General features: G+C 38.4%; 1 protein-coding gene and 1 long non-coding RNA gene across 2 annotated transcripts in view; one reads left to right on the forward strand and one right to left on the reverse strand.

Moving 5' to 3' along the window:
- gpc6b (glypican 6b) overlaps positions 1 to 16,407 on the reverse strand; it is a 97,777-nt gene extending 81,370 nt beyond the window's left edge. Inside the window, exon 1 of the mRNA XM_038720602.1 lies at positions 15,942 to 16,407. Coding sequence (XP_038576530.1) covers positions 15,942 to 16,092 — 151 coding nt within the window. The 5' untranslated portion in view covers positions 16,093 to 16,407. The remainder of the gene's footprint in view (positions 1 to 15,941) is intronic.
- A 204-nt stretch (positions 16,408 to 16,611) lies between these two features.
- Positions 16,612 to 21,406, forward strand: LOC119904152. The gene is made up of 6 exons (XR_005444657.1): positions 16,612 to 17,159; positions 18,692 to 18,766; positions 18,885 to 18,918; positions 19,154 to 19,314; positions 20,181 to 20,264; positions 21,072 to 21,406. It is a non-coding gene; the product is annotated as an uncharacterized LOC119904152 (long non-coding RNA).
- Positions 21,407 to 21,725: the final 319 nt, after the last annotated feature.

Below are 21,725 nucleotides of genomic sequence, written 5' to 3' on the forward strand. Positions count from 1 at the left end.
CCATGCAGCTTTGATGTGTCTAAAAAATAACATTACAGTTACTTTTGTTCAACAGAGGAGAAATGGAAGAAGAGAATGTGTCTATCGCTTTTGCGGACTGTAGCGCAGGTTGCGGGGCATGAGCGAGGAACTAGGTCAAAGTTCATCAAACAAGAAGGTGGGATTTGAAGAAGAAGAAGACAATGACAAGTAATGCCGCAGCAGAAGCAGCACATAGGCAATCAGAGCAGCAAAAGTTGAACTTATTGGACACATAAGTATGTTACGGCCTCCACCGTTATCTGTGTATATATATCTGTGTTGTGCAGCTGTGTGTTATGTTAAGCAGGATGTGCGAACCCTTGCCGAGGATTGGCTGGCGTGAGACCTGCCTACATCCTGGTTCCGGCCAGTGGTCTGATTGGTGCAGCGCCTTGCAACCTCCTCCAGTCATCTACTGCCTTCCAGATCATCCCCTGTTTAAATAGCTGCCTACCTGTGTGAACTTGTGATTTTCCCTTGATCAACTTGCCTCGTTCGTATTGTGCTTTACAGTAGTAATTGTGTTAACTGCTGTAGAAGCGTTAGTTCTAGTGATAAGTATTAGTTCTTAGTGTCTGAGTGCTACCTTTACTGTGAATTGTGTTAAGGAAGCAGGGCAAGTATGTTAGTGGGGGATTACTGATATCGACCAGACACCTGCAGTTAAGTTTGTTAGATACACTAGGGTGCTGCTCATTTTGCATTTTGTTTCTTACTGGGCAGGTCAGAGTTTTGTTTGATTTCGGAGTAGCAAGTGGCTATCTCTCAGTTGGAGAGACATCTTTAAGTTATATTTGGTTCTTTGATTTAAGCACTATCCACCAGCCCTTTTCCGTTCTGTTTGTAAACCTTGTCAACAATAAACAACGTGCACTTTTACCAAAAACACACTATTTATTTAAATAAAAGTATTCATTGCAGCTGTTTAACATTGTTAATCAAAATAATTTTATAATCTTTAAAAATAAGCATTTTATTGTGTTGTAGTATTTTATTTTGTTTTATTAATTTTATATGCAACATTTGTTGACATCCTCAATAAACAGATGTACCAATCATGTTGGTTGGATTATTGTTTTTGGTTTTCTGTGTGCCTGCTTACTATGACAACATGCAATGGGACTGTTAACTGTTGATACTGCTAGCCTTTAATATGAGCTTCCACTGGTGTGGAAAACATGCATACCAAGATCAGAGTTTAAGTTTAAAAATGTTTCAAGACCTTTGTGACAGTGTGACATTTTTTTAGTATTAAATTTGCAATAATAATATTTTTTTCATGTCTATAGTAGGAGGCTATGTCTGAATTGCTTATTAAACTTTCCCAGATCACTTTAACATTTAGTTTGTGGAAACAAGAGCAAATTAAGCAAGAGACTTTAATTTTAATTTCAGTCTTCTTTCAGTCTTTTTTTTTTTTTAATCACAGGCTTCTGTCAACTACAATGTTCACAAATGCGTGTTACAAATTGGGTGGTAATAAGTATGTGCATGTGCAGAACAGACCATACAGAAAGGTGGCGTGACTTCTTCACTTTTATGTTGACATAATTGTAATTCTAATACAGTAACAAAAGATGTGATTGCAAAGATTTTGCAAGCACAAGTTCCGCATACCCTGGTGGCTAAGCCCCCCTGTCTTTCAATCCAAGTGATGTCCCTATAATCATCACAGAGATATATATGTTACTTGGTAATTACAGTGGAACCTATAGACTCAATTTAACAACAACACAAACACCTAGCATAATTATATTGTATTAATATAGCATTATTGTATAAACACTGTCAGCAGATGTCACGCAAGTTTGTTTACTTTGTCTCAAGTTCTCCTACAAGTGTTCGGACCAGAGCCAAGGCTGCTGTCATCAAACACAGACACCAACAAGCCCCTCCACCCTGCTTAGACAAAATGGAACATTTCTAATGCTCATTGTCGGATGGTTGAATGGCTTTGGAAACCAGTGGGCTGTGCATCTGCTGTGTTTACCTCTCTAGTCTGGTGTCATTGTGGTATTCCTACAGTGCTGTCTGTCTGGTGCTCCTTGAACGGCGCCTCTGACCTTTGCTTTGCTCTGCTCTTTCAGTGGACTTGGTAACAAGTTGTACTTTATTCTGAGTCAGTAGCAGGTATGAATAAGAGAAGGATTTACATCTAATAGTGGATATACTAACTTGTATTTAGTTTGTTTTGTTAACTGAATAACTGAGTAATTCATTATCTCAGAGTTGAACCAGCCCACATGTTCAAGAAACACACAGAGCAAATAATAAAATATTTGACAACAGAGAAAGTAGTTTAGTGTGGTGGATTTGTGGCTGTAAAGGATGGGACTGCTTTTACTCGTCAGATTGGTATTTTTCTTGCTAATTTTAAAATATTGTTAATTGCTCAAGTCCGATCTGTGGTGTGCACTCCTTGATACTAAAGTGATGTTGATTACTGTGTGGATTATTGCCTTGGATAGCCTCTAGCTTCTCTGCAGTAAAGTAATAGTTAAGGTCAGTAACATCAGTCTCCTGATGTGAGTGTTTTATGAATATTTTGCCTCTCTGTTCAGTTTATTCTGTTTAAAGTGATATTAGAAGTGGCATGCTAGAATGTGGTATGTTAAGTAGTAAAGCATTTCAAGGTATTTTATAAGATACTAAACTGTACCACATATGTTCTGTATTAAAGTAATATATAGCATTCAAAATTCATCAACTATTTATAGTACACGTCTAATACTGCCTACCTACCTCTCTCAGCTAATGCAATTTGATGGACACAGACTTCTTTAAGTAAACTGCCCCTTAAATTTCACCAAAAACTGCTTACATTCAGCATTCAGCATTCAGCATTCAGCAACAGCTTTCACTAATTACACTTTCACATACATGTTGTTGTAAGCGTTGTTACACTCATTCCAGTACTTACACTTTCAGCTCATTTCTATTTTTCAATCAATTGATTTGATAACGTTCTATTCCTTTCTTTAATCCTTCCATCCTTTTCTTTATTTCAAAGTACACATAACACTCCTAACACTCATATTCCACTCCTTTCCTTCCTAGTTAATACTCCTTCAGCTTCTTCACTCACACCTTTTCCAGCAATGCAGTTTATTTGCCAGCTCCTCCAGCAGTTGATCTCCAAGCGATAACACCACATTTTCTTTAGAAAATGTCTCCTCTAGTTTGAAATGCTGTTTTCGTGCAACATTTCTGGAGTGACTGAAATGTCATTTGCTTCTCACTGTATTCACATATTAGTTTCACCAAAAGAATCGAAGTAAATAACAGAAATTTCTCAAACCAGTCCTGCGTCAAAGTACTTCCCCGCCATCCGTATTCCCAGTATGTTCTTAACAATCAAAAATGAAGCCATAATAAGTCAAAGGTAACACTTGTGAACACTAGCTCTGATACAGTCCTATATTTTCTACCATTTAAATGTACTGTACAAATTCGAAACATAAACACATCTACTTTTATAACCTCTCTCTCTTTGTCTCTCGATCCTTCTGTGATGATGACATTTTTTGTAACTTCACAGTACTCTGCATAGATTTCCAGTAAAATGTTTTTTCTATGATGAAGTTTACTAAAGCTGTAAGATTTTATCAGCTTTCCCACCGCCCAATGTCCCACCTTTCAAGCCTAAAAATAGAACGATGTGAGTGTGACCCATGAGAGTTGCAAAGAGTTTGCGGAAACACTTGTGAAAACAAAAATGCTCTTCAGGTAAATGTCTTGTTTCTTAAAGCCAAGTCTCATGCAGATGGGGTTTTTGTTTGTTATTTTGCTGGTATGTTACCAAGAATGATTTCCACCTGAAGCTGTCTATGACACTGAGCAAGTAATTTAGCAACTGAGGGGGGGAATAATTTCACACTAATAGCCTTGTATCAAAGCTGGCCTTTGGCGAGTAATTCAGAAAACAATGAGACTTGTCCCAGCCTAACCTCACTGTACTAAGCTATTCCCTGTCCTTTATTTGTCCAGGGCTAACAGGAGGATGCATAGCTTCAGTTTGCATCGAGCCACGGCACCTGATCATGCTTAACTTGCATACAGAGCAGCAGATCCTACTCGCATTAACATTAATAACAACATAAGAAGCCGATTCAATACATACTAATGTTATGTCACAGACACTGTGGAAAATGTAGAGTGTTAATGAGAGAGGCTTATGCATGCATTCAGCGATTCATCAACACAAAGCTGTCTTCATAAGTCGCAATTACTTCATGTCACTCCTATGTCTGTAATCAAATGGAGTGTCAGTCAGATCAGCCACCTTATTATCAATGCTGATGAAGTCCTGCAAAGATATTTAAATTCTACCTTCTTCCTGCTGAGATGTGCTCACATTTTACAATACCTGCCAATTAATAGTAGTATTTGAGCATTGTTTAATAGGATTTCTTTAGTTGAAAGCATCGGTAGCCTTTTCACCAGGGTTAAGTAGTTTTCACATGGGAAGCTTCTCGATGTTCGCCTGCTGGAGGCAAGCTGAGGGAATTTGTGTGTGTAATAATTCTACATAATAGAGTTGAAGTAGTTTCTATGTCTCAGATATACTCTTGCTTTTACGTTTTATGTCCATTTACTTATTCATTCTGAAGAAGCCAGTGATGTATTTCATGCATCTGTTGTCATTGTTAACTATTCAGAACATTTAATGAACACCTCCAACAGTGCCTTTTAAAACCCTCTATTTTGGTAATTGCTCCAGTCACACTCATGTAAGTTCTGTGTCACAGAGAAAGAGTTGTCTCATTCGTTGTTCATACCCAAACTCCAAAGTTTTCAGTGCTCCCCCGTCCACGAATAAGTGGTATAGGAAAAATTACCATTTCAGAATTATATTGTAATATATTACACATAATTGTTCCCATTTACCTTCTTTAAAATCTTGCAGCCTTGCACCTAAGCCTAGTCCTCTAAGAGTCAGCCTTAGAAAAAGTGACAAAGTCAACTTTGGATGCAAGAATTTTCACTTTTACTTTTCTTGACATCATTGCTATTCTATCTATTCTATCTATGCTATATGTCTCCTGTGTCTCCATCACTGGTTGTAGGCTGAACACCACAGGAATGAATGCACTTACTGTTATACAATTGAGAGGTCTTTGTCCTGCTAAACGGATGTTTTAATCTTGAGGAAATGTATGTGTTTAAATTTTTGTGGGTGAGACAAAGGACAATTTTCCTTCCTCGGCTAGATGATTAAGTTTATTCTATTGTATTCTTGCAGAAACGCACAGGTAAAGCAACTGAAATGTGACATATTTAAGAGGAGGGCTACTATAGGGAGGATGCAATCACCATTAGTTAACACTTTCATGTCCCTTTCAGTAAACTTATTTATAACATTTAGAAATACTTGCTCTGTCAAGCACACTTGTTTTGTCAGTTTATGTGAAGACATTATGGCAGGTACATCTCACTACAAATTCAACTTAGTCAGCTTGAAGATTAAGTGTCTGAGTTCCTGGGCACATACTAGCAAAGGTAGGCCAACTCTCAGAAGTATTCATCAGTGTACCTGGCCAAAGAGACCCACAGCATATGTGCTCTGCCATCTGCTGTGTCCCATAGTTCCCTCCTGACAAACTTTTTTATGGATTCAAACTTGAAGCCGCACTTAGTCCTAATGAGATCAACATTCATAATGTCAGTGCAAGTTCTTCTTCCTTAACACTTTATTTCATCACCATGAACTGCAAAGTCAATTGAATTTTTATAGCCTTTTTAAAGATATAGTCCTACACAATTCCTTCATAATTTTGGTCAATTTGTAGTCCACAAAAACTTCGTCTATCAATACATTAGCCAAAAAAACTTTTAGTCGATTAGTAATTGCTTGTCTCCTTACACAACAACACACCCTCACTTTCCAGAATATTTAAAGAAAAGTAAAGTATCTGCCCATTTCTTCCTAACACACCCTATTGTTGCCATCATGCATTTTATCTCCCATCATGTTAGCCAAGCTCTGAGGATCTTTCTATTCACTGCTTAATTTGTGCTCCAAGTGACATGAAAATTAATTACCCTTACATGTGATTTATATAATTCAATGCATTTTTGTCATCAAATCATCTTGATAATAGTCACCTTTTTTAGGAAAGAGAGTCAGTTGTTTGAAGAAAAGGTTTATTGTAGCCACAGCAAATGATTGAATCCACAGCATGGAGGCAAATACAAAGCAGCACACACTTTTAAACACTATCGCAGAGAGGAAGCAAATTAATGCTGCTGGCCAACAGTGGTGTCTCGAGACATATGCATCGACAGACTAACTTTGAGAGCGTGAACAAATGCGTGACCTAATTAATTAGTCTAACTGCAAGAAAGTATGTGAGTGGATATATTGTATGAATAAATTAATATGCAAGTTATTTTCTGGCTTCATGAGCATCACATCTTGAAATGATACACTGTGAGGATCTCATTATAATCTGACCCGAAATAGACCAAGATCCCTCACTCGTTTCACCTCCTTGTTGAAAATAAATCAAGAGGTTAGCCAGAGGTTGCTGTAAATCACTGTTCTATCCAAGCATATGTATCCAAGGCAATTATTGTACATTGTTTGAATGTACTAGACATTCACCATTCACCCCTCACTCTATAGCATCCTGAATCATGCCCTCTGACTGATGCCTAATCAGACTTTGACAAGAAAACTACATGTAGAAACAAGATCATATCCTCAGGAACTACAGTAAATGAGGATGAGGCAATTCAATGCATATGAACACTAGCATGGATCTGTAAGTCCGTGTTTTCCACACTCTTTACTTTTTACTTTTAATAAAGTCTCTAGAGGGTTTTGTGTACAGAATAGCCAAGTTCCTCGCTCAAATTAGAACTCACATCAATCAAAATCGAATGACATTATTCCTATCACATTTTGGGTCATGTCAGAAGTCATAATGAAAAGAATGCTCGTGTTTTAAATAACTGGGGGATGCTGATACTGAGGAGTATATGTCCTTGGGTGAATGAGGACAGGTTCAAGAGGAAATGAATTCTCACTGACATAAAACAGTCTACAATAAAAGCAGCATAGTACAATGGTATGATGGTATTCTTCATCCTCAGGAGAGTCAGCGTGAAGGGAAAAAGGACAAGAATAAAGATGTTGGAGAACAGTTTCATACTCGTAGCAAATGTGTTAGTATTTCTTTTTTGAATATGTCAAGATGTTCCACTGCAACATGCCATGTGCAAGGCTGTCTGCATGATAAAACAGCCAAGTGTTCACTCAACAGTATGGTGTTTCATATTGAAATATTTTTAAATGTACAATAAAAAAATCTCTTTGAGGAGAGAAATATAAATGCATAACTGCCCCCCGTCACTGCAGAAGACACATTTTAAGGAGGCTTTGAAGAAATTGTTGTAGAAAAATAGGTTTTCTAGACAATATATTTTCCTTTCAAGCTGATCACTCCCAAAACTGGGCTTCGCTGTGACATTTCAAAACAAAACTGTCTGTGAATGCCTGCTCCTTCGGGTTTAAAGACGGAAATCTTGGGTATAGTACAGAGGAGACCGGAGACACCCATACAAGTTAAAAGTGACTGAATTCCACCAGATCTAAACACATTTTTAGATGAATCATTTATTCCATCTACCCCAAATGAATGGGTAATTACTTTGATATTTAATTGTTTATTCAGCCAAACATTTTCTGCCTCCAGCTTTTCACAGGATTTGCTTTTTTCCTTACAGTCATATATGATAGAAAAAACTTGGACTGTTGGTCAGATGAATATGTGAGCTTTCGCTCTGGGAAAGTGTGAAATGCATTTTTTTCTGACATTTAAAAGATAAAACAATTAATTGAGGAAAATGATCAGCAGATTCATTGATTATTTGTATATTGGTCAAACATTAAAGCTAGGGTATTCAAAGTTGCTGAAACTAGCAAGAGACAGATAGATTTTGAGAGTATCTGACTGAAAAACTTCTCACCTGACACATTTTCATGAGCAGTGAGCGCACTGGCAGAGTGCATGCAGGTAGGCAGGTGGGCAGGTGGGCAGGTAGGTAGGCCATTCGGTCAGAAGGAAATGGTTGGCCGTGCTTATTACAGTCCTGATATTGATATTGGATATCAGCCTCTCTCTCAAGTAGATTGTCCCCTTGTCACCAATACCTATTCTATCTATTCAATTCAATTCTGCGCGTACTACGCAGTGCGTCAGCAGGTAGAAGAAGAAGAAGATACTTTCACATAGCGAAATTCATTCTCTGCATTTAACCCATCCCTCAAGGGAGCAGTGGGCAGCTGATGTGCAGCACCTGGGAACCAACTCCAGATCTTTACCAGTGTCTGGTCAATAGCACTGACTGGAGAACATGTTTTTGATGGTGGGGGAAACCAGAGCACCCAGAGGTAACCCACTCAGACACGGGGAGAACATGCAAACTCCACACAGAAAGGCAGGTTTGAACCCACAAACTTCTTGCTGAGAGGCCACAGTGCTATCCACTGGACCACCGTGCCGCCCACAGATCCATTTTACTAGGACAGCTAACAAAACATTTTGTTGTACAAAGTTAGGAAGCAATGTTTACAGTGAGGAATACAGCTTATACATTTCACACTAGTATTGGATTGATACTCAGCATTGGCCGATACCCAAAGCCCAGGTCAGATTGTGCATCACAAACAGAAATTTAATTCAAAAAAGATTGTATTGTGTCCCTACCAATGTTCAGACCAAACATACACCCTTGCCTGAGAAGATAAATATACAAGCAAAAAGTGCATTATGTTTGACCTTGGGGGTAATAGCAGTGGAATATTCATGTGCTATACAGTACCCTTCTGCGAGGTGTACTAATATCATTACAGCTATGATTAATGTATGGATTTCCTAACACCATGTGCAGCACATTTAGGAACGACAAGCACCGCATAATCAGCATACATAGCACTATGTCTGGCTTTGATATTTATTTAGGAGCATGTAATAAAAAAAGCCTAGTGGAGGCATGAGAAGGCCGGTGTGGATATTTGATCCACATGGGCAGCACGACCAGAAGCCCCTGAGAATGAGACAAGAGCAGGCAAGCCTCTCTCTCCTGCGTCAAGTTGCTAAGTGGAGCATGGCAGAGGACTGCACTACAGGTAGCAGCTGGTGGCTGTTTGGAGACCTGGAGGGCTTTGAGACCTGCAGTGATCATTACCTTTCACTCAGCATTTACAGCTTAGTTTACAGACACTGGCCATTAACAGCCCTGATACCTTGTTACAGTGCAAGTGACTGCTTAACCGAGAGGGAGAGGACATAACACAGAGCTCCCCACGGCGGCTTGCTGAAACACACCACACTGAACATCCTCTCCAGTTGCACATCATGTCTAGTCAGACGTTGTCAACAAGACAGGAGTGGCAGACGTGTGGCTAAAGATAGATCCAACGACAGCTACCAGGCATTTGAGGAGGCTTTGTTTCACGATGGCTTGGTTTTGACAGTCAGATGAGGTGTCGGGAAAAGTACCAGCTATACATCACAGCCACAAGCCAAAATTTTATCCTCATGTCAGTGAAGAAATGCACATTGATCCTGAGGATTGTTTTCAGAAAGTCAGTGATGATCCGTGGATGGCTTGAAAAGAAACAGTGAAATGTTGTCAACTACTGCAAAATGTGTAAATAATTCTAAATAAATAAATAAAATCAGACAAGGTAGTCAGATCTCAAGTGAAAGATATGTGCCAAAAATGTCTGAACAGTTAAGCCATCCACCCAGTTAAGCCAGTCATCTGATAATACGCATACAGAGCATTGCTCTGGTGGCGTTTTATGATTTGGGATTTGCGGGCAAGAAAGAATATGAAACTGAATATTACAATTTATCCAAGGTAACACCTCTCAACTACCTTCCACTTCAATTTGAGGAAATGAACAAGTCCATTCTGAGCTCGGTAGCATGTGAAAAGAACAATGTCCACTGCTTCAGCTGAAGCAGGAGGAGCTTGACTGACTTTGTACCCCATAGATTTAAAACACTTGCTGGCAAGACAACCTTTTTATACATTTTTTATACTGATGTATAGAATAAGCTACTCAAAGTCATTAAGGAAATTGATAAGTGAGCAGGTTAAAAACCACTGTAGACAAAAGAGGTGTAGGGACAGGTTAGATTAAATTATTATCTCATTAACTACTGAGATGTGTTGTGGCAGGATCCACCCATTTGCAGTATTTATTGCCTAATATAATTTTCCCTTTATTGTGTTATATAAGTGTCTTTTGTATTTAGTGTACTAAAATGTGTGAACTGTCAAAGTTGTCATTTGCAGGCGACTATCTTTGCCCCCCTTCCATCAATTCAAATTTTAATTCAATTTAATTTCTATAGTGCCAATTTATAACAGAAGTTATCTTATCTAGACTGTAGTCTTTGTAATTTTGTAATGTTATATTACAGATTTACATATTAGGATGTAATTTCAAGGATCACCATGGAAATACACATACTAGACTTCTTTTTATTGTGAAATTAAATCAATCAATCAATAAATTTGGTTAAAAGAGACTATAAGAAGATGTAACCTAACAGAAGGAGTAATTTTTGTAACAAACCAGGCATGTAGCATGCAGAATGTGTAGTCTATACTAGAGCCTGACATTTTGTCGGGAATCCTGTGGGTTCACGGGATTCCTGCGGGATGAGAGTCAATTTCAAAAAGTCAGCGGGCAGAACAGGAATCATAGATCACTTTTTATATGTAAATATGCAGTTCTAATATGAATGAATGCTGTTTTATGATTTTTTCATTGGGAACAGGACATGATGGGGTTCATTCTATAGGGATTGGGACAGGACAGGATTTCTTTTTTACTCTGTCATGGGACTGGGACAGGACAGGTGTATTTTTGACGGAGCGGGATGGGACATGAGTGAAAATCCACTCCTGTTTCACCATCTATTGTATACTGGTCAAAGATATTTTTTGTTTGCTTTTTTTTTAAAGCACGAAAGGAAAAAAATAGGATCAGTGACTAGTGGAAATGTGTTTATGCCAGCTTCTTAAATGAAGAATTAAAAAGCTCTTTCTCAGTGGCTCCAGGTTATAATTTAATTGGACAGCTGTTGACGGGAACTAATGGATCAAAACAACATCTATTCAGTCTCTTGTTGACAGCAGGAGCACTCATTCTTTCACATTTCAAATGATTCTTAAACCATTAAACAGCTATTGCCATGCAGTCTCAGGAGAACCACTTCAATCCATTTCCTTGTTTTCCACAGTCGATTTATCTCAAATGAGTTTGTCAAACATTAATTCTTCATGGCTGTGTTCACAGCATCATTCCTTCAGTAACCTATATGACAATGGCTGCTGATCGGCAGTATAAACAAGGCAACGCATGTCAGGCTTAAAGTACTTGGTCAAGCTTCAATAACCCAGCATCTCGTTCATGCGTTTTTGTTTCCATTCTTAAATTTTCAGGAATGATACTAAAAAAACACAAATTTGTTACTATATTAAAACTAATGAGATTCCACTGAAAATATTTTAAATATCATATGCACTATAAATTAGCAAAACAAAGAGTATTGTTAATAACTTAAAATGTGTAGACTGTATTAACATTCCAGCAACCCAGGGTATGAGCAACAGGAAGTTGGACAACTGACAGTGACAGACATGAATATAATATAATACTGTGAACATTGCCAGAATTAAAGCCAACATTTAACAACCAACAAAAGTCGAGTACAATGCAGCCTCAATGTGACACATCTCTGACATAAGGTCAACAAAACTGCACATTAGCTTCATAGTGATATGGTTTAGAGCCCCTGATAACTTGGTTTCAGATTTTACAGTAACATTAAATATTCATGACTACATACTGTAAGTTAAAGTTAAGTAATCAGAAATTCCCAGTTATCAATTATTTATATTCATGACTGCATACTGTACGTTAAAGTTAAGGAAGCAAACAATCCCAATTATTTAGAATTTAGCACTCAAATAATGTGTTAATATTAATATGCTTCATAAGGACCTTCTGGGTGTGGTTTGATCAGATTTATATATACACATTATAATTTGTCCTTCATAGACTCTATCAAACATTCCTATCCTCACGCTTTTTGATTTGCTTTGAGTGTTCTGTTGTTCTGCTGAAACCCTAAAAAACTTGCGAGACACAATGCTTCCTACATCTCTCAGTGAGGGAACACCTGCAGAGAGAGCCCACCATGAGGCCATTTTGGCATTCATGAGCATGATTGATGACGCTGAGATGGAGGCAGTGTTTGAGAAATCCCCTCTGCCGCGGGAAAATTATGATTGTTTGGATTCTTCTCCCCTGAGAGCGCCCCCCTCTGCTTCTCAGTAGGACGCATTCACAATGCATTACGTATGCAATGTGAATGCGGAATGCAGCCTTAAATACTGGTGCCACCGTGTCCAAACTCAAACACTAACTGCCAATCCCAAATGTCCAATTATCTGCAATTTCATCACAAATAGTTTGATGTTTTGCATAGTGAAATGTGAAAGCATAAACACACCATAAACTCAGCAAGAGCTCTCAGGACTTTACTCCCAGATCTATCTCCACATGTGTGACTGACAGGAAGGTCACAATAATCTGACAATACATCACAGCAATACTGCCGTATGCTGTGGGGGGCTAACAATGTCACCTGGCCGTTCTCTTTGCAGGCACTCCCATTTAGCCCTTTTTAATCCTCTCCATCTCATTACATGACAGTAGAGAACCTGTGCACATTACACGCTTCAGCAGAGATCATTTGCCTCGTTGTGCAGGCAGCCAAGTATCACATAAAATATCAGCACCGTTATTTCTGTCCCATCTCCATCTCCTGGCTGGGAGTAAACAGAGCTGGACGTCAAATGATAGCACATATGACATGCAAAGAAGTTCCATTGAATCCAGCAGTCTGCTGTATGACTCACTTTCCATTTCTTGCCATGTTGCTCAGATGTTGGGTAACTCACTGAGAGGAAACTAAGACAGCAGGGGAAAAACTGAGTGCAGGACTAATCCTTAACCAGAGCAATGAAGAAGTGAATCCAAGAGGCTGAAGTTTTATGAATTTGTTAACAGTTGAATTAAATAGACAATGCTCTGGGTGTTTTTAAAAGTGTGAACACTCAAAAACTTTTAGACCAATCCACAAGTTTGTGCTCCCGTGTTTTAAAATGCCTTCACCAAATAGCTGTTGACTGCCTTCAGCCTGGCCTGGTTAGCAGGCAGAAGCGTTGCCTAAGTCTTGTGGAATTACTGTACAAACTGAGCTTTTAGGCTTTGGATCATAACAACAATTCTGTCAATAAAACTGACTCCACAGCTGTCATTCCACCTGACCTGGTTTCTTCACTTTGACCAGACACAACAGCAAAAATATGTGATTCTAGGCTTTTCATTATTAGCTCCATGAAAAAAAAAAAAATACTGTAGCAGTGGTTGGGCATTCCAACAAGTGGAGGTGAGCAGAATACTCCTGCAATAACACACTGCCCTTATTTCGCCATTATACTTGTGATGGTTGTAATGAGGGCTTCATATTGAATGTCAACAACTAATTTGAATAAGAATACAATCTGAACAAGGCAAATAGCTCTTAATGAAAACAAAGATTATTCATTAACATGTGTTTAAGAATTTAACAGTATAGTCTAATGGGATTAACTTTAAACTGATAATGTAAAAAAAAAAGGTTGACTAACTTGATAAGAGAAATCTAGTATTTTATGTCTAATTTGATGTCTAACATGGTCTCTAATGGCATCATACATCAAAAGTGCTGTCACTACAATTTGATGTTCGCAGTGACAGAGATTTCAAGAAATCGAAAGGCCAAGAGCAGTAATTTAAATGTACAGTATGTAGAGGCAGTGAAAGCATTATTTGCAGAGGTGGACAAGAAACATGAAGGTTGACGTTTTCATATCATCAGTGAGATAATTGAGTGCGATGGCAGCTGTAAAGCTGACAGAAACAATAAGCTATACAGAACGCTTTAAGAGCCACTCTACACAGATTCCCACAAAGACCAACTAAAAACTATTGGAATCTCTTACTACAAAGTAATGTCATCATTGAATATGCTCCCCGTCTGCCAAATGGGCACTATGAACTTGGAAATAATTAATATTAAAGGCTACACAAATGTGTGTGTGCAGTGTTCATGTTGTGTAATAATCAGTAAAATATACAAATCCCAAAAACATCTGTTTGTCCTTCATAGATTAACTACACAGTAATTATACTTTGATTTTTTACACATGTGAATTTTGACCAGAGAAACCGCATACTTCAATGATAATTTAAATGTATCCAAAAAGTTAACTACTAACCAACACAACTACTCTATTTTCAGTGGAAACAGTACACCAAAGTCAAGATGACATTTAAACACAGCTAAAAATTATATTAATCTCCAAAGTTTAAACTGTAAAGATGTATTTCTGCTTTAGATCGGCTACTTGAAACAATTTTCAGTGGGTACTTTTTTGGGGGGAACAGAAGATGTTAAGCCTATCACTGTGTGAATTTGCTGAGGTGTTGATAATGCGCTGTCTCACCAGCTGACATGGAAGGTTATGACTCATTCAAAGACCAGATCAAAAGATGTTTATTCGGGGTGACATCATTTGGAGATGAGAGACTGAATTTTTCCCTCATTTGGGAGATTAGTTGTGATGTCAGGGACACAGATCCAAAGGATTTAATCAGTTAGTTATTCAACTCGTCTCTGAACAGGTGTGCCTGTTATCAAATATGCAGCCTTTTACTTGTGCCAGATTTCCTGCTTTATGGCGAGAGTCATTGGCCCTGAAGTATAACAATGGCGACCTGGAAAGACAACTCATCTGGGGTAATCATATATATATATATATATATATATATACATACACACACACACACACACATATACACACACATATCACACTATCCGATGCAAGTGACAAATCAATTTCATTTAATAAAAATTCTGTACTACTTACATGATAGCAGTAAAACATTGGTTTTTTGATGTTCTGGAATGTATTATTTATATCCACTTACAGCATATATTTGTATTTAAAAACTGATAGGCTTTAGTATCACAGGAACCCAAATGCAAACAGGCCAAAAGGTAGGCTATTTGAAATAACTGCTGAAAAGGATAATGGCTTGACATGTAGAATTAGTGACTCATGCTTATGGACTGCTACTGAAGCACTGCAAGAGTCAGCAGCTCTACTACACCTTATCACTTAATTTTCTCAGGACAGGAGTTAATCTGTAGACTTTACTTTTCATTATCTCTGCTTGGTTAGCGCAGTGGGAGACCTATGCTGGATAGCCTACACGCAGACAGATCTGACCACAGCTGCATGGGCGGTCTTTATTATCACATTCAGTAGCCTATGGATGCTGGCTGATCTGGATGTTATCGCAGCATGAAATCAGTAAACCAGCTCACATAAACCGACGGGTGCGTGTTCAGGCGTTTTAAATGAGGGGGTTTCCTGTTTAAAGCAGGCATGCCACTTAACTGACTTCTGCTGTGGGATGCAGGAGGCTGCTCATCCAGTCAGATCAATTAGGACTATTTTGGTAGTTTAGCTGGCTATCCTCTGTGTGCGGGATAAAACTTTGCGCCAGTTACACTTGCAGCAACTTGGTGAGTGACAGGTGGTTGAGGTGCTGTTTGACCGATTAGTCTGATGCAGTCACAGGATACCCCTGCAGCACAACCCGCGTTAAAACGCCGACAGTAAAAGGAGTGACTTTGCATCAATGCGATGGGGATATTTAAAACTTTTCCATCCAGAGCTTAACATTAAATATAGGCCGTGTTTATTCCCGAGGCTATTTATAATGTTCTGTTTGGCAAGTCGTGACCCTAATTGACGAGTCTCAATCAGCCCAACCTTACCTGGGATCTCCTGAAGAGGAACGTGTGCGAAGCTGAAGCCTTTCCCGACACATGCCTCCCTCACCTCGCTGCAATTCCGTGTCTTAAAATCTGCTCTTGCTGCAACAGACAGCACAGAAAAAGTGCAAATGATAGTCTCTAGTGTAAGCATTGTTCACTTCTGTAAAGATCCTTGCGGTATCCCGCTTGCTGGTAAAAAAAAAACAAACCCTGCAGTGGATCCGCAGGTACTTAATAGCTGGGCGTTTAATGGTTGCAACTCAACTATTAGTGTCTACAAATGCATTCCCCAAAGCAGAACGGGTTTCTATCGCAACCGACAATGATTAAAAGTCCCCCGGCGCCGCAGAAAAGAGGACCGCGAGTATGGAGGTGCCACATGAATCCAGGCAGCGCGTCTCCCGGCGTGTTCACTCAACTTCGCTCAGCAGGCGAAACCGCTGGTCGCTGCATTGAAGTGGAAATGCTGTGTGGAGAGAAGCGCTCCGTGCTCAGATCAGATATACTGGCAAGGCAAAGCGGGACACAAAATATGGAGTGGATTCCAGCCTCATCCATTTTAATGGGGGCTGCAGGTCGACACCTATCAACAGAGATGCAGCAGAAATAAATAAATAAGAAAGAACGCACACTCTAAAAACTAATTCAGGAGACCTTTAGTCATTACTTAAATATATATATTGTTGCGAAATAAAAAATCAAGTTCTGAGATACTGTTAGACTTTTTACTTTTAGTTGTTATTTTATTGAGCTTGGATGACACACAAATTATGCCTATTGATCCAATATACTATCATGACTTCTCAGAGTTTAACATTTTCAGTTAATCAAAAAATTTTAAGTTCTGTTAATGTAAAATACAATTTGATGAAGTGTAAACGGCCCACAGTTTCCCTCTCCTTTATGTGCAATTCAAGATGGCTACCCGATGCGAGGGAGACAATTTGAAAGTAACGGAGCAAAACTGTTAATAACCTTTTTAACAAAAGTCGAGAGAACCAGTGTTTATTTGCAGCGCTGTGAAAGAAACGTTTTTGTGTTCTTTAACTTCTATTTTACCACCGTGTTTGCTCTGGAATGACCGCTTCAGGATGTAACGTTAGAAGCAGTTTGGCGCGTTACTTTTATGCTAACGTTAACGGACATTAGCTCCTAAGTAACATGACGTTGTGACTGAAGCCTTCGCCTGACATTCGGCAGAGAATGCACTTTGGCCCGGTGAGTAAAAAAGTTTATCACATTTCGGCTCTGCTGTCAGGCGCAGTTACGTTTACAGAAAGGTGTTGAGTTCTAAAAAGTTACAACAAACTTAATGTACTCCAGTGTTTCAGTGTTTTTCTTCAAATGTAAACCTGCTGGTTTTAGGCCAAACGGTTGCATCAGAATGTTGATTAAACCATTGTTTGTATCCTCTTTGTAATGTGAAGAAAACTGACACCGCTTTGTTTAGTGCCAGAAGGACAGTTTTGTTTTGACTGTTTCATTGACACCTAAGATAGGGTGTCAACCATTTTGTAGACAAGCCCTGTTGTTCTCCATGATTAGTTTACAGCAAAAGACTGTTTATTCCTGTAGATTGAAGGGGGTTTCACGTCTGGGAATCGGCGCTCTTTTGTTGGACCAAAAGTAACATAGAGCAGTAAGGTACACCCTTCCTAATTGGGTGACGAATAAGTAACCAAACGACCAATGGCTATGGTCCTGAGCCATTTGGAGGAAAAGACCCGCCCACATACCTGGAGGATATTAACAATTCATTTTGTGAGAATCAGGACTGTAAGCTGTAAATCTGAAAAGAGGAACAACTTTCCAGTCCACTGCAGTGTTTTTGTTTCATGTTTGTTCTGTAATGCCATCTTTTATTCACCTATTTTTTATTAAATTTTCTTGTTAATTTTCATCGGATCCAGCCTCTCCTTTCTCAAAATCTGAAAAAACGCAACAAAGGCTAACGCTAGAAGTAAGCTAGCTCACATTGAGGTAACTTAAGGTTAACTTTGCACTGTTGTGAACTGCTGTTACTGTCAGTTAACTCACGTTAGTTAACGTTATATTGTGGAGACAGTCAACCTCTGCGTTTGTTTATAAGCTGTTCCAGAAATAGTGTTGATGCATGGCTAAAAGTTTAATTTTATTAGCTGTAAACCTAATGATTCTCCTCAGCCCTTCTGTTGCAGAGACTAGTTGCCTCGTCTGAAGTAGCTGTAACGTTAATATGTATTTGTAAAGGAGGTATTTTTCCACTGTGGTAATGAAACCTTTTAACTGGTGAAGAATGCTCAGTTTTCATTGAAACTATTTTATCATTTGTTCATTTTGGAAGATGTTTGTGGTAACATTACGTTGACATTATTACACAAAAGAGTGTGTTATTTAGCATCGTCTCAGATATTAATGGGATGTTCAAAGTAACAGAAGCACCTGTCCATGTGATAACTTTACAAATTACCAGCAGCACAACTGCAGTTTCCAAAATGATTATACAGTCGAATCAACAACTCCCCCGAAACAGTTTCATCCAAAACTGAACATTATCATTGTTATGGAGGATTTATGGCAAGAATGTTGTATTACTGCATTACTTTTTAGCTAGATGTAACTGTTGAACTGGTAACTTACTCTTACAGACTAAATACATTTCTCACAACATTAAACTATTCCAGTATCACATGTTTGTGAGAAGTGTTTACATGGCCATTATTTTGTAAACTAATAAAAAGTTGGTGTTCATATATTGTGTGCCCATTAAGGACTATAGAGAGTGCTGCTGAAGGGATTTCATCATGTCCATAATCACCTGACTTGCGAAAGCAGCTCTTGTATTGGTGAGTAAGTGAAATGATAAAATAATAATAAAATATATTATTTTAAAAAATCAGAAATTGATGATGTTCTTGTTAACTGGACTAATGGGAATTCTTCCTGTTTTATCTGCTCCTGCAGGATTAAGTATTGAGTGACACTACAGCTATCCAAGGTATGTTTTCAATTTGCACATCTCTGCATAAGAGTTTCGTTTCAATTATTCAAGATTATGTAGACTAGATGCATTTTATACTGCATAGATTTGAAAGACTTGAGTTAAGGTATTTAAAGGAACATACCAGTATCATTTGAACTTACCAGGATGCTTCCTTATTCAACAAAAATTCCCTTAGTGGTAACAACATTAATATACATACATTTATGTGTTTGTGTTTGAATGTCTGCAGGTGTTTGCTGAGTTCCATTGTCATCATGACTAATGTTGAACCTAAAGAGCCAATTCAATTGAGCTTGACACCAGAGCTGATTGTCCTGTGCAGGTGGAGGGCCTCACAGATGGGCAAGACAGCAGAGGCTCTGCGGAGATCCTAGGATTTATGACCTCCAGGTGAGTGTAAGATTAATTTTGCCATAGCCACAATGTAGATCACATAATGTCACGTCATTACAGATTAGGATGTCTCTGCAATACAGTTATTCTGAATTTGTGATGATTATGATGACATCTACTTTCAATGTTTCACAGTTGTGTCATTTTTTTTTTGCTTTATTTTCCAGTACATGATCACTTTAAAAGTTATTACAAGCCTATTTTAAATGGCTATTCTTAGGCTGCACTGAACACATAATACAAAACAGAGAATCCTCACTTTATTTTTTACTTGTCCAAGAGACCAATGCCATCGATGATTGATCCCTGTAGGGTCTACAGACAGGTGCAGAGGAATAGACAGAAAGAGATGTAGTGTAGGCCTCCTCCACACGCAGATCCATCCAAAAGTTGTTAACATGGAATCTGGGCTAAAGAGGTTCCAAACGCAGGCAGTGTTTTCTTGGCTATAAAACTTACTACTGACAAACCATGCGTAAGTCTTAGTCCCTGTATGATACAGCAAGAAAAAATCAGAAAGAGGTGGTGTGAGCTGTTGTGTGTGTGCAGGGTTGAGGGTTGAGGGTTGAAGTGTGGGTGCTTGTGCGAATATCAAAATCACCAAATCTAAAACCAAAAACCTACTAGAACTAGAATACTGGGGTCCAGCCTTACTGCACTGGCTTCCAAATATCTTTTGTCATGTTGTAAGTCTTGTCTTATAGGTAGTTGCAGCTGGATTGATTTATTATTGTTATTGCTGTTGTTGCTAATAATAGTATTATTATTCTTTTAGAATTACATTGGTATAACTGTTACACTATATGCCTTAATGTACTGAAAAAACATTTGTATAATGATAATTATTTTGATTATCAATCTAGGAACAACATGATGTACACGTGAGACGCATTCTGCCCTCCCAGTGGACCTGCAAGAGGATAACTGATTTCTTCAAGACCTGCAATGTAAGTCCTCAGTATACTCACACACAATGTCAATATCAATGAAATGTACTATGGCAAACCAACTTTAATGCCTCTTCCAGCATTTGACAGACTTCACTCCGTAAAAAACTTGGTAGCCTATTACAATACAAATCGCCGTGGATATTTTAGGTATTTTAAGTAATTTTAGGTAAGACCAGGTAAAGCAGCAGTCAACACACAGGGTGCAGATGTTGGTTTCAGTTATTTTGAAAGGTTATGTCATTAACAAGCTGGCACGCAGCTCACCTGCTGCGGTGAGAACAGATCGTGGGTGTAAAAATACGGAAAAAAGACAAGTTCTGTGTCATTTAGGCAACTTTATCAAACATACTGCTGATGGAGAAAGTGGAGTAGACGGGGGGAGAGAGACAGAGAGAGGCGGGACAAGCCAGTGTGTTTGCAGTGAGAGACCAGAGGTGTAGGTGTGTGTGAATGTGGGGAGAGGAGAAGTCCAAGGTAGGTGCAAAGCATGCATATTAAAAAATTATAATATATTTGTGGGGGTTAAAAACTGCTTTCACAGGGTAGTATAATGTGAAAAATTAAGACTAAGATTACAATCACGATGCCGGCACAACATCGTGATGTCTGTCAGTCATCACCTCGAACCCTAATTCATAGATATTTTTTCCTTTTAGTCTATCTCAATAAAATGCTAAAATGTGATTTGTACAATAAAAGAGTTATTGGTGCTTTCAGTTTGTGGGGGGCACCGATGAAGCAGTGCATGACTTGCAACCTGTCTTTTAAAATTATCCTCATAATTGGATTATTTGTATTTTGCAGTGCAAAGATGAACCAGATATTGCTGACACGCCTGTGGCTGTCCTCACTGTGGTCACTGACGACGCTCCTGCTGCGGTCCACTTCAACCCTGAGAGCGTTTCTGTTGAGTGAGTGACTATCCAAATAAACTAATTTTCACATTAACCTTTTTATCAGAAAATAATAATGTCTTGATGATAGCAAACCACTGAAGCTGTACCTAAAAGTACTTGTTGAAAGAAGTTTGAATGTACTCATGTACATAAACGTTTTTTTTCTGTGAAATATAGAAATGGCAGGAGATGTTACAAGTTTTGATAATGATTGTTCAATAAAGAAAACTTGACTTGTAATAATGGAGTTGTACTTGTATTTTTGAGAATTACTGAGCATTCGGGTTTATAGCAGGTTAAAAGATGGCCCAAAGTGTGTCTTTGCAATTGCTAATTTGTTTTTGTATGTTTTTTCTTTTTAATTAGATGTTTTTCTTTCTTTCAAATGTTGTTTTTTTGACTTTAACTGATTGCCTTAATTTTCCTTATTTATTCGGGTTTACAGTGTACTGTAACCGAATACCGAAATCTGGAAGTCCTTACTCTGAAATTTGAGCAGTGTTGATAGTACAGTCTGTGTGCCGAGGTAAAGTTAGCTAGTAGCTGTAGCCTGTCACTGATT

This window comes from Micropterus salmoides, unplaced genomic scaffold (genome assembly GCF_014851395.1).
Source record: "Micropterus salmoides isolate LMB-PRFRI ecotype aquatic unplaced genomic scaffold, ASM1485139v1 Ms_hic_scaffold_15, whole genome shotgun sequence".
Lineage (NCBI taxonomy): Eukaryota > Metazoa > Chordata > Actinopteri > Centrarchiformes > Centrarchidae > Micropterus > Micropterus salmoides.